The sequence below is a fragment of the Mus pahari genome, chromosome 4 (assembly GCF_900095145.1).
Source record: "Mus pahari chromosome 4, PAHARI_EIJ_v1.1, whole genome shotgun sequence".
In the NCBI taxonomy this organism is placed as follows: domain Eukaryota; kingdom Metazoa; phylum Chordata; class Mammalia; order Rodentia; family Muridae; genus Mus; species Mus pahari.
The window spans coordinates 31,286,068-31,303,640 of record NC_034593.1 but is presented as its reverse complement, the minus strand read 5'-3'; the positions used below and the strand labels follow the sequence as shown (position 1 = coordinate 31,303,640).

At 35.4% G+C, this 17,573-nt stretch overlaps 1 protein-coding gene across 7 annotated transcripts in view; it reads right to left on the bottom strand.

The window, feature by feature from the left end:
• Positions 1–17,573, bottom strand: part of Kiaa1109 (KIAA1109 ortholog) — a 196,753-nt gene that overhangs the window by 163,108 nt on the left and 16,072 nt on the right. For all 7 annotated transcript variants that reach the window (XM_021195875.2, XM_029537784.1, XM_029537788.1 and 4 more), the window contains exons 7-11: positions 10,646–10,832; positions 8,877–8,958; positions 8,294–8,487; positions 5,971–6,050; positions 3,741–3,891 (exon numbers count right to left, since the gene is read on the bottom strand). In XM_021195875.2, the coding sequence (XP_021051534.1) occupies positions 3,741–3,891; positions 5,971–6,050; positions 8,294–8,487; positions 8,877–8,958; positions 10,646–10,832 (694 nt within the window). The remainder of the gene's footprint in view (positions 1–3,740; positions 3,892–5,970; positions 6,051–8,293; positions 8,488–8,876; positions 8,959–10,645; positions 10,833–17,573) is intronic.

The following is a 17,573-nucleotide window of genomic DNA, read 5'->3' as shown; positions in this document are numbered from 1 at the left end:
AACCTAGATACTAATGCACATGCCAGCAAGATTCTGCTGAAGGGACCCTGATATTGCGGCCTCTTGTGAGGCTATGCCAGTGCCTGGCAAACACCGAAGTGAAGTGGATGCTCACAGCCAGCTATTGGATGGAACACAGGGTCCCCAATGGAGGAGCCAGAGAAAGTATCCAAGGAGCTGAAGGGGGCTGCAACACTGTAGGTGGAACAACAATATGAACTAACCAGTACCCCCCTGAGCTTGTGTCTCTAGCTGCATGTGTAGCAGAAGATGGCCTAATCAGCCATCACTGGGGAGAGAGGCCCCTTGGTCTTGCAAACTTTTTATGACCCAGCACCAGGGAACGCCTGGGGCAAGAAGTGGGAGTGGGTGGGTAGGGGAGCAGGGGCAGGAAGGGGGTATAGGGAACTTTCGGGATAGCATTTGAAATGTAAATAAAGAAAATAGTAATAAAAAAAATTTAAAAAAGAAATATCTTTTTTAAAAGACTGTATTATCAAAATTTTAACTTGTGCTTTTGAGTAAATATGTGCCAATATACTTTTGAGTATAGCAATATTAAATATAACTTAATCGTGCATTATTTGACTACTAAAAATACAAAAACATTTCATTTTTAATAGAATTATTCAACAGATTTAAAAAAAAAAACACTTTAAGTTTTTCTAAAATTTATGAATACAGTCCAAATAGATTTAGCTTATTACTTAATAGAAGCCTCTCATTTTCAACTGATGGTACAGTGATCACAGCATCATTAAACCTAAAATATTACTATAAAAAGAAAAGTATAATCTAACAACATGAAGAATATTGCTCTCTAACCTGAATTACTAAGCTCCATTGATGCTCAAGTTTAATAAGTAATCTAATAGAACTTAGTGATCATAATGCCATATTTTAAATGTTTTTAAAAATTTGTTTCATTTTTGAACAACTGTTTAGCACTGATTTATTGAGGCACATTACTTCAATATACCTAAATTACTAACATTAAAAAAAAATAATGAGAATACTTGCCTAACATATGTGGGGTCCTGGTTTCATTTCTAATGCCATTTTTTAAAAAGTAAGAACAAAGACCATATTACTTGACAAAGTGTGTAATTATTCCAACAACAGAAGGTAGGAAGTTCTTTTGAAACTAAAAAAGTATAAAAAGAACCAATGCATCGGTGGTGGTTTGAATAAGATTGTCCCAGGCTACAACACTATTAGGACTGGAGCCTTGTTGGAAGAAGTGTGTCACTGTGGGTGTGGGTTTTAAAGAGCTTCCTCCTAGCTGCCTGAGGATGCCAGTCTTCTCCTGTCTGCCTTCAGATGAAGATGTAGAACTCTCAGCTCCTCCTGTACCATGCCTGCTTGGACATTGCCATGCTTCCTGCCATGACTGATGATAATGGACTGAACCTCGGAACCAGTAAGTCAGCCCCAATTAAATGTTGTCCTTATAAGAGGTGCCTTGGTCATGGTGTCTGTGCACAGCAAGGGAAACCCTAACTAAGACAGCATCAACAGAAATATCTCCACTCTTTTAACAGGTTAATAATTCCCGATTCAGTGAGGGACTTGACTTTTCTCTCTACAAGAAAGCTAGAGCACAAATTCAAAACTAAACTAATTCTAAGCAATGTAAAATGCCCCTTTTTAAAAAAAAGTACTAAATGTCTCCTTTAAAATTCTTCAAAAGTAGTAAATTCGCCATGATATATTATAAATAAAAGTTACTTAAAAATTAGTAACAGATGGAGGAGGGGGAAAAATTAACAGATGACTAATTTAAAAAAATCTTCCAGGTAGACAGGTATGATACTCAAGACAAGTTCCAGATACTCAAGAGACTAAAGCAAAAGGATCACCTGAATCCAGAGTGTAAGGTCAGTTTGAACAAGAGCCCCCACCTCAAATAAGCAAGCCTTTCAAATAATCCTCATTACTGTAAAATCCATACAAGCAATTATTATTTATTTACTTACTTATTTATTTTCTTTAGGCCTTGCAATTAGGTAGACAAGGTACAATTTACTCAGAACCTCAGCTCATGGGTTAGTTGGGGGTCTCACTTCATAGCTCAGTCTGGCCTCCAATTCACATTTCTCCTACCTAGGCCTCTGGAGAGTTGAAATGTCTTTATTACAGAACTCTGAACTACCTATGAGACACTCAGGACAATTTTCTACTATCCCTACTCATTTTTCCTTGATGATTCACACCATTTTTCTTCCCCTAGAAAATCTCTACTTCTTTCATAAACTACACCTACACATCATCTAATAAGGCCTTTTTCATTCACTGTAATAACCATAATACAAAAAAGCTTGTTACAAGCTTAACTGTGCTCTAAAAAACTTCATGTTTAACTATTGTGGATGCCAACAAGTCCTTGCTGACAGGAGTCTTACATAGCTGTCTCCTGAAAGGCTCTGCCAGAGCCTGACAAATACAGAAGTGGATGCTCACAGTCATCCATTGGACTGAGCAGAGTCCCCAATGAAGGAGCTAGAGAAAGTATCCAAGGAGTTGAAGGGGCTTGCAGCCTCATAAGAGGGACAACAATAGGAAACAACCAGAACCCCTGAGCTTCCAGGAACTAAACCACCAACCTAAGAGTTCACATGGAGGGACCCATGACTCCAGCTGCATATGTAGCAGAGGATGTCCTTGTTGGACATCAATGGGAGGAGAGGCCCTTGAATTTGAGAAGGCTTGATGCCCCAGTGTAGCGTAATGCCAAGACAGGGAAATGGAAGTGTGTGGGTTGGTGAGCAGGGGGAGTATGGATGGGATAGGGGGTTTTCAGAGAGGAAACGAGGAAAGGGGATAACATTTGAAGTGTAAATAAAGAAAATATATAATAAAAAAAAAGAAAATTTAAAAAGTAAATAAAATAAATAAATAATTCCTGTTTAAATCCTAAGCCCAGCCTTCAGAACATGACTGTATATGGTTACAGAGACATCACGTGTTACCTCAGCTTCAAAAAGAGGCCTGGGACATATCCTCCTCTCACAATGGTCAGAAGGAACCAACATTACTAATACTTCCAAGTGGGATTCTTGACCTCCAGAACTTGATTAAACAAGTTTCCACTGCTGAATCTATATCCCAGTGATGCTTTGCTATTCAGTCCTGGAAAACCACTACTGTTTTTCTAGCCTGTCACCAGGACCCTTCCTTCCCTCATGAATTAAAGCTTCACTAAAGCTATGTCTTCCATTTTACCAAGTCTTTCATATCTGAATCTATATACCCCCAAAATCCCAGGCTCTCAGAGGGTCAATAAATAAATCATCAATGAAATGCAAAAATGAAACAAAGGAACCAGTAAGTAGGCTGCTCACTGCAGCTTGCTTGTGGTTTCTCCATAAACAAGTTAATATTTGGATCAAAGTTCATTGAAAACTTATTTTGCCACAATGTAATAAGTTACAAAAACTAAGCCGGGCAGGAGTGGGGTGGGGGAGGGGGGTAGACCAATGGCTCAGCTGCTCTTCCAGAGGACCTGAGTTTGGTTCCTGGCACCCATGATGAGCATCTCAAACCTGACTGTAATCCCAGCTCCAGGAGATCCTCTGGCCTCTAGGGATACCTGAGCTTATGTGCCCACACCCACGGTCACATATGAATATACATAATTTAAAAAATCATAAAAACAGTTTAAAATATTAAGCTAGTATTCAATAAAAAAATGAGATCTCAATGCACTTGAAATACTATTAGAAATATAATCACTCAAGTACCTCTGCCTGTCAGCCCAGGGTCCATAGTTAAAGTCTGTCCCTTTACCACAAACAATATCTAGCCCCCAGCATGGAGGTAAGTCTTGTAATTTGCAATCTTCACTGCTTATTTCCCCTTCTGTACTCTCTTCTGTTTCTTCTGGAACAAGTCCTGTATTCCAGAACAGATAAAGGCAATTAGTTAAAACCACTATACACTAGCAGTTCAAATGCTTTAGTCTCAGGAAACCTTACACTTGAAATTTTGTAAGTCCCAAAGAGGTTTTTGTGTTGTTTTGTTCCTATGTTATATATCAAATTTATTGTGTTCGAATTAAAATTCCATGATTTCATTTAAATAATAAACTTACTATTTACCTACATAAAGAATAACTTTAGTAACTGTACTGGCTGCTTTTGTGTGTCAACTTGACACAGCCTGGAGTTATCACAGAGAAAGGAGCCTCCCTTGAGGAAATGCCTCCATAAGATCCAGCTGTGAGGTATTTTCTCAATTAGTGATCAAGTGGGGAGGGCCCCTTGTGGGTGGTGCCATCCCTGGGCTGGTAGTCCTGGGTTCTATAAGAGAGCAGGCTGGGCAAGCCAGGGGAAGCAAACCAGTAAGAAACATCCCTCCATGGCCTCTGCATCAGCTCCTGTATCCTGACCTGCCTGAGTTCCAGTCCTGACCTCCTTAGGTGATGAACAGCAATTTGGAATGTAAGCTGAATAAACCTATTCCTCCCCAACTTGCATTTTGGTCACAATGTTTTGGGCAGGAATAGAAATCCTAAGACAGTAATAAAAGTATGTATAAATAAATGTAAAAAATAACTTTAATAAAAGTTAAATGACATTTTCATTTTAAGAAAAAAAAAAGCCCAAAACTGTATTTTCTACAGCAATTCAGTGAAAAGTGTTTGTAAAGCTCTTTACATCAATAAGTCAGTGTGCAGTCCAACAGCAAACAGGCAGGTTGTCACAGCTGCTTCTGCTTATCTACTATGAAAAGGATGTGAAGCCATCTGGCCTCACACGGAGACAGAAAAGGAAGAGACATTTCAGTAGCCTTTTCATATGTATGAAGTTGGATAATATTCTCTGATAGTAGAGCAAAACTCAACAAGTGGAACTTTCAAAAGATTACAGTGTAGACCCTAAAACCCATTACTCGTTTTTTTCAAATTCTCTCATATTAAAATCTTCTGCTTACTCTTGTTTTCTGAATGAATCTTTTATCCATGGATGACTCTGTAATATTACATGCTGGTCATTTGAAAAACAGTAGCTCATTGAGTTATGTTCATTTTTATAAATACTGGCAAATCTGTTAAACTTTTTTTGAAACTACATGCTAATATCACTAATAGTTTCATTGGAAAAGCTGTTAATATTGAGACGCTGTCAGACAGTGCCAAAGTTTGCAAAACTCTAATTTTCATATGGAAATCTACATGGTTTGCCAAAAATTAGCATTCCATGAAAAAAAAAGCAAACAGGTTTATGAGTCAATCAAGTGAGTGCTTTTTCTGAACTCACTGGAGCACTCTGCTTGCAGCACAATCTACCATGTGTACTTCCTTTCCAATTTATTATACCAAGTATATGCTACTTATGGCTCAGTAGACGATAAAAATTGATAATCTTTATGTTTTCATCTAGGAATTCTTTTGAGATGGCATTTTCTGTTGAACTGCCAATGCACAGCACTGACTTGAGAGCACCATTGTTTCTGCAATGTCATGATAAAAAGGCAAGTAAAATCCTGGTCCTATACTAGAAATATAGGGTGTGTGACCACACAAATCCCTTGGTGGCCAAAAGAACAGAAGCGTGATAAAAGAGCTGAAACAATCTAGTATTAGGTACTTTTCCCAAATGGAAGCCATCTATCAAACACTCAAAGTAGCTAGGTCTCAATTTTTAAGTTTTAAAGTACAAGTGTAACAATTGTGATTTTCTCCTTTAAACTAAGACAAACTACCCAGTTCTACACTCCCTAAGGGTTTTCTTTAGAATTACCTGCATCAATTTTTAAGGTATCTGTAGAAATGAGTTATTTTATAAAATAGTAATGTAATAACGCAACTCTTAAGACATGACATCTTTTTTTAAAGAAATTTAATACTCTCATAGTCAAATTTGTAACTTACTGATGCTATCTTTTGAAGGATTTCAAATGTGTAGGCAACAGTACTTCACAGAAGAAACAGAGCCATTTCTGTAAGACATACTTTCAAAGAGGACATACCTGGCTCATCCATGTAATAGTAGATGTCAACATCATTTGACTGCATCACCACAAATCCTTCTCCCATTAGTCTTGGGGGTCTATGGGAACAAGTGTGAGGCACATGAGATACATCTTAGAATACAAAATGCTCTACAGTCTAGCGGACAGTAAGTAAGAGTGAAAAGAAAGAAGGAAAAAAACTACAAAGCACATGACAGGTTCTATCTTAAAAAGAAAAGAATTAAAAAAAAAAAAAGAAGAATAGCTTTCACACAGACAAGCACTATAACAAGTTACTCTAGTTGTATTTTACATCATGTTAAATGATAAAATGACTCAAACTTTATTGGTAAATTAGTTTAGGAAGAAAACAACTGGCTGAAAGACCTCACTTTAAGTTTGAAATGAAATACATTTAATTAAAATGGAGGTTAAAAACAACAATAATTTTTGAAATATAATAATCAAATTCTGCTTTTATGGCAAAATTTAAATAATTTATATTAGTATCATTATAATTCTAAGTAATAGCTAATCAACCAGGAATGTAGACCAGTTCTGTAGTCATTCAGAAACGAAAGAATTGTCATTTTTATCTGTAACAATGTAATTACTTTTCTCTTAAGAGTATTTCACTGATTAATAAAATAAATGTAAAGCCGGGCAATGTTGGCACATGCCTTTAATCCCAGCACTTGGGAGGCAGAGGCAGGCGGATTTCTGAGTTCGAGGCCAGCCTGGTCTACAGAGTGAGTTCCAGGACAGCCAGGGATATACAGAGAAACCCTGTCTCGGAAAAAACAAACAAGCAAACAAACAAACAAGCAAAAATAAAATAAAATAAAATAAAATAAAATAAATGTAAAGCAATTATCCTGAACTTTAAATTTGGCATGAATGCTTCTCTAAGTTTCCTTCTCTCAAACTTTAGAGTTAACAGCTTCTCTGTCATATCCCATATTATTGTCTTCTACATAAAAATCCATATAGCTGCATATATGAATGCAATAATTGTCTTCTAAATACCACAAAATAAAGGCATAATAAAGCCGCAAAAGTTAAGCCAATCTGGTGGGAGTTTTTGTTTTGTTTTGCTTTGTTTTTAAATATAATTTCATGTACCCTAAGGCCTGAGACTCACTAGCCACATCTGAACTTGAATTCCTTATCTGTCTACCTCTTCCTCTTATGTGCTGAAATGAAAGGCATGGGCACCCAGTATCTACATTTTTGAAAAATACAATTTTAAATAATGTTATATGAAATATTAATAGAGGAACACTTTCTTATCTCTCTAGTTATTTAAAACTACAGTTCTGTTCAGTATACTTGATCTATTAATACAAAGTTTTGTCATCTACCAAATTCCAGAGCATCTTTAATCAAGTCTATGCTCTCCAAGAGTTAGGTGAAGTAGACACATAGTCACCTAGAACTAATATAGGGGAACCCTCTCTACCATGATAGGTGATCCTGAAGATTTTATTTTAGCAGCATATGAGCCAAGAGTTAAAAGTTGCTTTCCATAATTTCATAAAAACTTACATTGCTGATAAAACAAAGAAAAAGCTGGAACATGACAATAGAAAGTTTCTATACATACACACACACACACACACACACACATATATATATATATATATATATATGTATGTATGTATGTATTTAAAATTACACAACTTCAGCCAGAGTACTCATCATAAAAAATAAGAGACTGAAAAAATATGAGGAATGGGGACTGTTATTCCAGAGGTAAATACAATACAAGACCCGGTGTCTGACAGGAGTTATAGAAGGGCTATCTCCTCAGACCTGGTCCCTTCCTGCTGCACAAGCATCTCACCACAGTGGTGGGTCTGCTGTGCATTCTCAGGTAACCTATCTTCTAACTAGAACAGCTATTTCAGCATGGGGGAAACATTAGCATGCTGATAGGAAAACTCTTTGAGGTTCAAAGAAAAATTAAATGGTTGTCTCAAAATTAGACCACTCTAACCAAATTTCCCCCCCAAAAAAATTAATCAATTTTCAACTTTCACTAAATCCACTATAAATTAATCTCTTCATTTTATTATTTATCTAAGCTCTCTAGCCAGAAAAATACACCTTTAATGAGCATATCCTAACATAACATCAGAGCTTAATTTAAACCAAAATAAGTGAGCAAACGAGAGTAAAATAATTATGCTACTGACTACACAGAAACACACTGAGAAGTAGAACTATCACTTCTTAGCACAGAGACTCTAACAACCGGAAAACCATAGAAATGAGAAGGATGCTAGAGGGTGGATACTTATATTAGTAGGAAGAAGTTACTACTTTCATGATGTTTACTTACTCATCATTTTGTAGGCCAACATATCTTGGACTAGGAACAAGCATGACTCGAACATTTTCAAGCTTTCCTTTCACAATGTGCATGAACTGGTCAAGATGACTTGAAGGTGGTTTTGTAGTATAAGTTAAGAATGCATCATCAAAGTTGATGCATAGAGTCTGAGGTTGATAATGATTCCCAAAGGCCAAACGTCCCTAAAAACATAAAAAGAGATATTATACTAGCATAGTCTAGTCATTGTTTTCCTTAGCTGAACTAGTAACATATTTACGCAACAACTAAATGATTCCACTTTAGGTATATGCTACTTAAATCATTATTTAAAATAATCATCATCCATTTAAACCAACATTTAAAGAAATCTAGAGGTAAGTTTAGAGCAATTTAAACACTTGTAAATATCCCTTCGGGTTTAATAAGCATCCAAATGTAGAGCTGATGTTAAAATAGCTCATTCACATGTTACAGAAATAGGAACTAAAAATGTACACAAAACTGCTTTCTTTACTTACAAGGTCTTTAATTTGCAAAAAAGTAAGTTCTGTGTTAACCTGCCAAACATAACTCAACACAATTTACTTACTGTGCTCACATTGACCTTAATGACTGGGATGAGTGATCTCCATGAAGATGTGGGGTCTTGAGATTCTGTTTTTACTTTAACTCTGATGAGAAAGATAAATCAGACATGAAGAAAATCTTAAATACCTGAGAGTACAAAATTAAACTGCCTCACATCATACATCACTAACGCCAGCTGCATTTTCCAATTACATCTATAGAGTATTCAAGTAAACAATAACCACGTGAAGACAGCACAATCCCTAAAAGGGATCGTGTACTTTCTCATTCTGATTTATTTTTGAATCTACAGTGAAAAACTACCTTTCTAGAAGGACACTCTAAAATAGAACATGACACCATTACTGTACTGTGGCATCCATTCCATCACCCTACTTTATAACACAGCTAAGGTATTACAGCAACCAGGTGATGTATGCCATCAAGATATAAATCAAAATGGCCCTCATCACCTCTGGCCCCTGGGAACCACAATTCCACCTGGTTTCTCTGAATTTAAGACTCAGGGGGAGGGAGTCTGTGTTGTTGGCTATCTTTTCTCTACTTATTTTTAAACAATATTTTATTCTTTGGGAGTTTCTTTTTATTTTTTATTTTTTTAAGAAAGGGTCACTATTCGCTGATCTGAAACTCACATTTGTCTCTATGTCTAGCTGAGTAAAAACAAAATTTTTTAAACTCAACATGTAAACAAGATTATATTATATTTGCCTTTCTAGCACTGGCTTGTTTGATCACATGCATTTTGTTGCAAATAACAAGATTTCCTTCTCTTAAAAAAAAATCAGAATAATATTTCATGAAGTGGAACATCTTTCAGATTAAAAAATGTAAATAAAGAGTATCCCTAAAATATAACAAGTTAAAATTAAAATGAGTTACATTTGAAAATAATAGTTTGACAAAAACAATCCTCTTGAATGAAATTTTTAATTTAAGAAACTTTCATTTCACTAGAAAGGGTATATGAGTCATTTCATTTACTAATAACTTTCTAATCATGGCTTATTTTCCAAGACTCAGACTAAATTACTATGCACTGAACATTGTGCCGATTCTGAATATTATTTTAAGTGCCTTCTTAAAAGTTTTATCTTTCGACAATAGACTTTCTTTTCTCTATTCCTGTTCTGACTCTCACACTTTAACAACATATATAAAAACAAAGATAAATGATAGTAATACACATGTTTATAGCACATAGAGCATTTTCTATTTTCCTTTGTAAAATTGTTATATATTTAAGGCACACAGATACAGAAAGATTTCAATATATATTTCCAAAATAATAGCACATCACAGGGCTGGGGATTAGCAAGTGGTAGAGTGCTCACTTAGCATGACCAAGGCACTGGGTAATCTCCAGCACCACAGAGAGAGAGAGAGAGAGAGAGAGAGAGAGAGAGAGAGAGAGAGAGAGAGAGAGAGAAAAGAAAAATGACATTAGAACAAGAGGGCCCACATGATTTTCATAAACACAACATTTACCTGTGTACTTCAAATGCATAAATACAGTATATATTTACATACACATATTAAAAGGATAAAAGGCAAATTAATAACTGTCTGAATCTGGAGAAAAGTAATATAGAAAAAAAGAAAAGAGATGGGGCTTTTTCTATAAACTAATCTTGCATTACTTTAGTTTTTGAAAGATTATATAGCTATATAAAACAGATTAGATTCTGTTTAGGTGAACAATGTAAATGATATTCTACTAAAAAGAGTTTAAACATTAGAAATGTATAAGATTCAAGTATGAAACTGAACCTTTCAATTTTGGACTGTGTTCTTGTTCTTCCATTTTCCCGGGCTTTATCATCATCTTTCTTGGGTGGAATTATAGTTGGTTCCAAACCAAACAATTCTTGAAGGCGTCCATAAAGATCAGACCGATTGTAGACATGAAATTCAAAGTCATTAACTGTAATATATAATCTGGTTTCTGCCTTTGGATCTAAAGATACACATTACAAAAAAAGAAAAAAAGAATGAATACAACAAAGAGCAGAATGTAAAGAAAAGCTTTAGTCAACTTTCAAGAATTTTAATCACAGTATTTTTTGTCAAAACTTGCTTCACAAAGTTAAACAAACCAACTTAAAAGAGAAAGGATTAGTTTCTGTGGAGAAAGTTTCAAGCCATGGTCATGTCAACTATATTAGGAGAAACTTACCAACGATTTATTTTGTTCTAAAATAAAATGTTACATTTTCTTAACATCTTTGTAACATAGTCTATTTTTTTTTACTTCCACCTAAAAGATCATATTGCACACTCTTTAAAATTGGATAATCAGTTAAAAAAAAACTTTGATTTTTAAAAATGAGTGAAAAAACATTAACTTTCATCTTAGTAGTAGATGAAGCTATAATTTAAACAAGTATCTAGCCTTTGTGAAGACATCAAAATGAAATATTGAAAACTATAAGCAAATATAAATTTTTAACTAACAAAATGCATTGTCATTCAATTTTTTAAAAGAAACTAAGACAAACAAATCATAAACATTTATTTTTAGCATAGTAATCCTATTAGTTCAATCTCGAGGTATTTTCTCATTACTTTCTAGGACAATTGGGGAAAGGGTAATAAATTCAGTCCTTAAAAAAACAAAAAACTCAATGGTACTAAGAATAAAATAAAATACATATTAACTCCAAGTACTCCATGTCTATGAACTGTACTTCCTGTTATTTAAGTAGTTCTTTGACCTGGATTCTCTGCTGTTTCTCCAGGTTTACCTAAGAGCTAAGACAATCCCTATTACATCAACCATTCCACCATTCTTCCTTACTGCCTATCAAATTCTTAAAAGCAGATGATACACAGGCAGTGTTTTATTAGTATACATAAAGTACCATAATTCTTGAAACCAATAAGTGAAATTACCCATTTAAACAAGTGAATCAAATTCAATCATGCATCAGGCTTAAACCTGTGCTTAGTAATCAACAGTGGTGCCCAGGACTCCAAGGACAAATAAATGGCAGCACTCAATGTGTCTGACTTCTCTGAAATAAGCTTTTACCAACACGATTTTCCTACCCAAACCCAATACGGATTGTTCCTCGTCAACAGAAAGCTTGTCTTTTCCATTGCTAAAGCTCAAAAGCTTCGATTGCTCTTTCACATCTGCTTTTCTTAAAATGTTCAGAATCCAAGCCCTTTTGAATGCTCTGGTTCAAGTCGCCATCACTTTCCACTTCCTGTCATAGTCTCTGCTTCTGCTCCTCCTCCTGCCTGTGCTTAACACACTAACAGATTGTTTAAAACTTAAGATCATCTCATCCTCTCGTCTCTAATTTTCTAATGGCTTCCTATCTTGTTCAGAAAAATAATATGGCCTTTGAAATATGTAAGTCCTACATAATCTACACTCTTACCTGGTAATTCTGCTTTCTACCCTAACTCTAAGTAAACTGGCCCAGTAGTGTTGGCAATGAAAGGAAAAGAAGAACCACAAAAGTTCTCCCTGAGACACTGACAGTCGTGCACTCTCTTACTTGTTGAATTGCTCTCTTCAACTCTCCTCTGCCAATGGAGACTCCCCTGAATTCCCAGGAGCAACTTTACCAAAAAGTACTCCACATTCAACTGTGCCTACTTTTATACTTTTTCTCAATGTATTTTCTCATTACTTGCTGATTATCTGAATCTTCCCAACAAGAATGTAGGAAGCTCAGTGAACTATGGGACCATTTTGCTGATTAATTGCTAGTGCCTAGAAGAATGCTATACAAAAGAGCTCATTTGTACAAAAATGAAAGAAAAGAAAGAGGCTAGAGAGATGGCTTAGGGGTTAAGAGCACTCTCTGCTTATTCAGAGGTCCTGAGTTCAATCCCCAGCAACCACATGGTGGCTCATAACCATCTATAGTGTGATCTGATGCCCTATTCTGGCATGAGGTATGTGCGTGCAGATAGAACACTTATACATTAAATAAATAAGTAAATAAATAAATAATTTTTTTTGTTTGTTTGTTTGTTTTTGTTTTTCGAGACAGGGTTTCTCTGTGTAGTCCTGGCTGTCCTGGAGCTCACTTTGTAGACCAGGCTGGCCTCGAACTCAGAAATCCTCCTGCCTCTGCCTCCCGAGTGCTGGGATTAAAGGCATGAGCCACCACACCCGGCTATAAATAAATTTTTAAAAAAGCAAGAAAAGAGAGGAAAGAAAGAAAGAAAGAAAGAAAGAAAGAAAGAAAGAAAGAAAGAAAGAAAGAAAGAGCAAGAAAGCAAGCAAGCAGAGCATCTTCCTAATAAGTCACACTTCTAGGAAAGCAAAAACCTACACTGAGATCTTACACTGTTTAAACATTTAATAAGTACAAACATAATAAATATAAAGTAGAATATGTTTATAGTCTCACATAAAGCAGTACAAGTAGAAATTATTATACAATTTTTCAAGTCATAAACAACTCAAAACTTACTAAGGCACTTGCCTTCCGATTTCATTTTTTTCTTTTTTTTTTTATTATTAGATATTTTCTTTATTTACATTTCAAATGCTATCCCGAAAGTTCCCTATACCCTCCCGCCTTCCTATTTCATTAACCTAACAGTTTAGTAATGACTCTTTAGCCCAAATATCCTGCACATTAGGTTTATGCTGTAAAGGCAATGAGGATTTGTCCCTAATGGGATCAGCAGTAATCAATAAACAAATGAGGACTGCATAAAATGAAGCAGGATTACCCTCAACTTCATCTCTATCATGCAAAATATTCATAAGATTCTCTTCTTTCAATAAAACTGATATTATAACATACCTGCACTAAGATATTAAAGATGCCAAGGTATAAAGATAAATGTATTAATTTCTAAATATATTTAATAACCCTCTTAAATTCTAAGTACAGAATACCAAACACTGCAAGAGCCCCTAATTCCTTCTTCCATGTCCTGGTTTTTCACACTGTTCATTACTACCCCACCTATTAGAAGAAAATGCTTGCTCATTAAGTCTACTATAGTATCACTGGCATCTACTATACTCCCAGAAGATAGGAAGGAACCCAATTCATACTTGAATCACTGAACAAAAATAGCAATGGGTCTAAATTTTAAATAAGATTGAATAAAATTTAGGTCATATTGAACAATTATCAGCCTGGAGATTATCTTTTCCTTCTAAAAATCACTTTTGAAAAATATTAAATAGTATGTTTTTAAAGTTTGTAAAAGCATGTTTTTACCTATTTTTTTTTTTAAGGAAACATTTAGCTAAATTCGTGTCCGACTCTTTTCTGTGCCCTAGTGTTTCTATTTGTTTTGCCTGCACTGACAATATTTCAGCCAGAGTGCTAACAGTAAATCAAATTTCTAAGCCTGATTAATTGGTTGATATCTATGTAGTTCTTCAGGGTTTCTGTCATTATTTTCTATCATTGTCACCAGCCTGCTATAATTCTCTGAAGTGGGAGTTTTTGGATAAGTCATGATATGCAGGCTCATGTGGTGTTTTGCTAAGAGGACTCACATGGTATTTTGTTAAGACAGATTCATGTGGTATTTTGCTGAGGCAAGACGCATGGGAGAACACATGATGTTTGGAGAAAGTATAAATAGGACTCAACAGGCAGTGATGGCAAGCTTGCACACTTAGCTTTGTGTTGGTCTAGCATCTTCGTCTTTGCTGATCTTTGCTTTGTTGAAAGAGGCACAACAGAAAACTTTTCCTGGCATCCTGTCAGGTCCTGGTCACTCCCTGACTCATGCCTATTTGACTGAGGCCTGGCAGGTTTTGTTGGATCATGCCACTGCTGCTAATTTGTGTTTGGTATCCTGGCACTACTAAACTGGACTGCTGGTATTCTGACAAATGGAATTACCCTAAGGAACTACTTTTAAACAGATTCACATCCCCTTATCCTATTTACCATCTTTTTTCCACATTTTCTTTTTTGATGGTGGGTTAGAAGGGTGGGGGCATTGAAGCATTTTAGAACCCTTATTAAAAGTAGGTTTTTAAAAATTTAAGCCTAAAATTCCCGGAAGTACTCTATAGAGCAAAACTCATTCCTCCATCCTTCATCCCTACCCCAATACACCCGTAGAGATAAGTGTTGTAAGAGAACATCAGACACATACTCAAGGTCATACAAGTATGCCTACTAAAACAATGGCAAATGTCTTTCTACAGACATCTATCTATTGCAAAGAACTAATGTTATAACCTAGAGAATATTTAATACCAAATTCTATGGCTAAAAAGCATTAAATATGTCTGTGTTCCTCCCTCGCTTCTTTCCTTCTTTCTTTTCTTTTTTGCTTCTATGTTTCTTTCTTTTTTTCTCTTTCTTTCTTTCTTTTTTTCTAGAAAGATCATGAACAGCCAACAAATTTCAATGTGTTAATGGCTAAAATTATTCCAACCAACATTTACAGAAAAAAAAAAAAAATTGTGGACCTGAACACCACTCTTTTCTTCCAATTAAGCAATTCTAATGAAAATCTTGGTCCTACGAAGAGGTTGTCTTTAGCTCCTTGGAAGTCTGAATAGCTTCCACTGTTTTCAAGCCCATGCTCCAGCCTGACTTCTAAGTTTTCTATTGGGGAATGCAAACCATCTATACTGAATGGGCAATTGTCAAAACACATGAATCTGCCCTTAAATCAGCAAGAAAGAATACCTCAGTTATAAAGTCCTTCTAGAGAGTGTAAAATAGTGACTATTATAAATTGTTATAAATAATTATATAATCTACTGAGTGCTTAGATTTTTGTCAATGATGTGTTCCAGCATATCACCACTCGATGTACTTTACTCTAAAACTCTGATCCCAAATCATGAAAGAATAATACACACAGATTGAACAGTGCATTCTACATTGCTATTTCACATCTTTTTTTACTTTTGACAGGTATGGTTATGAGCACATTGCTAAGAACACTAACTTCCAAATTAGAGAATTCCTTTAAAAGGTGTGTGGAATATACAGTAAGTTCAAAGCTAACATTAACTCCGTAGTGAAAAATGGAATTCTTTCTCTAAGACCCACTGAAGACAAGAATATCCACCCTCACATCATTTCAAAGTTGTTGTAATTCTTTGTCCAAGTAGTAAGTCAAGAGAAATAAGTAAGGCATGAATAGAAAAGGAAGACATCAAACTGTTTGATGGCAACACGATTTTCTAGTTTAAAAATCCTCAGTATTCTACCAGAAACTCTTAAAACTGAAAAAGTGATCTCAGCACAGTTACAAGATTAAAAATGATGATAAATACTCAAAACCATTAACATTTCTCCACACTAAGAGCCAGTTTTCAAGAGAACAATCCCAACAGTAGTTACTGAAAATAAAAGTAAAAAGTATTTAAGAGTAAATTAACCAAAGAAATTAAAGTCCTAAACACTTAAAACTGTAAAGCATGAAGGAAAGGAATTGAATATTAGGAGAAAATATATTTCATGTCCATTGGGCTAGAACATTGTAAAATATTACTAATGAAGGTGATCTGCAGAGTCAATTAAATCACCTCAAAATTCCAATGTTTTCATAGTTGTGGTGGTTTGAATGGGAATGGCCCCCAGCAGGCTCATCAATTTGAATACCTGTTTACCAGGGAGTGGCACTACCTTAAAGAATTAGGAGGTGAACACTGTTGGAGGAAGTATGTCACTGGCTTTGAGGTTTCAAAAAGCCCATTCCAAGGCCAGAGTTGCTCTCTTCCTTCTGTCTGAAGATCTGCAGAAATCTCAGCTCCTTCTCCAGCACTATGTCTACTGGCATGCTACCATACTCCCCAGCATGATGACAACGGACTAAACCTCTGACACTGTAAGCAAACCTCAGTTAAATGTGTTCCATTTTAAGTGTTGTTGAGGTCACTGAGTCTCTTCACAGCAAGAGAACACTGATCAAGATAGCAACTAAATAGAAAATAATCCTAAAGTTCATGTGAAACTAAAGAAGAACCAAAACTGCCAAGGAAATCATGAGCACAAAAACACAGCTCTAAAACACTGACCCCAAATCATGAGAGATAGGCCATGTATTCAATGTTAAACTATATACAAAGTTTAAAACTGATGCAAAGGAGAAAAATGGACCGTAGAACACAAGAGAATCTAGAAATGAACCCAAGAACTTGTGAAAACAAGTCTCTTTAATAAAAGGTATTGATAACTATAAATCCATATCAATATCTCATCTTAAAACCATATATAAAAATCAAGTGAAAATAGCTTGAAAGACTTGTGAAGCCCCAAATCATAAAACACCAGGAAAAAAATAACAAAAGAATAATAACTAAATATCACCTTGGTCCATGGAATGATATTTAGGCTTGACCCAAAAAACATAGGCAAAAAAGACCAGTGAGATTACGTCAAAATAAAAGCATATTCATAATAAAGGAAATCGTTAACAGAAAATACAAACCATTTGGGGACAAATACCTTCAAACCATACAGCTAATAAAAAAACTCCTCTGATAAAAATGATACACAGAATATTTAAGAAATTCAAACTACTCCACAGGAAGAAAACAATTGCTTAAGAAATGAACAAGAGAGAGAAGAAAGCAATAACAGGTGGGGAGGGGGGGAAGGGACTTAGGGGAGAAAGTGGACAGGGTGGGAAATGGGGGGGGGGGGCTGGTATTCAGTGAGGGAAAAGGACTGAAACCCTGAGGGTCTGCAGAAAGAATGTAAACAGGCAACCTCAGGAAATAGGAGGTTGGAGGGACCCC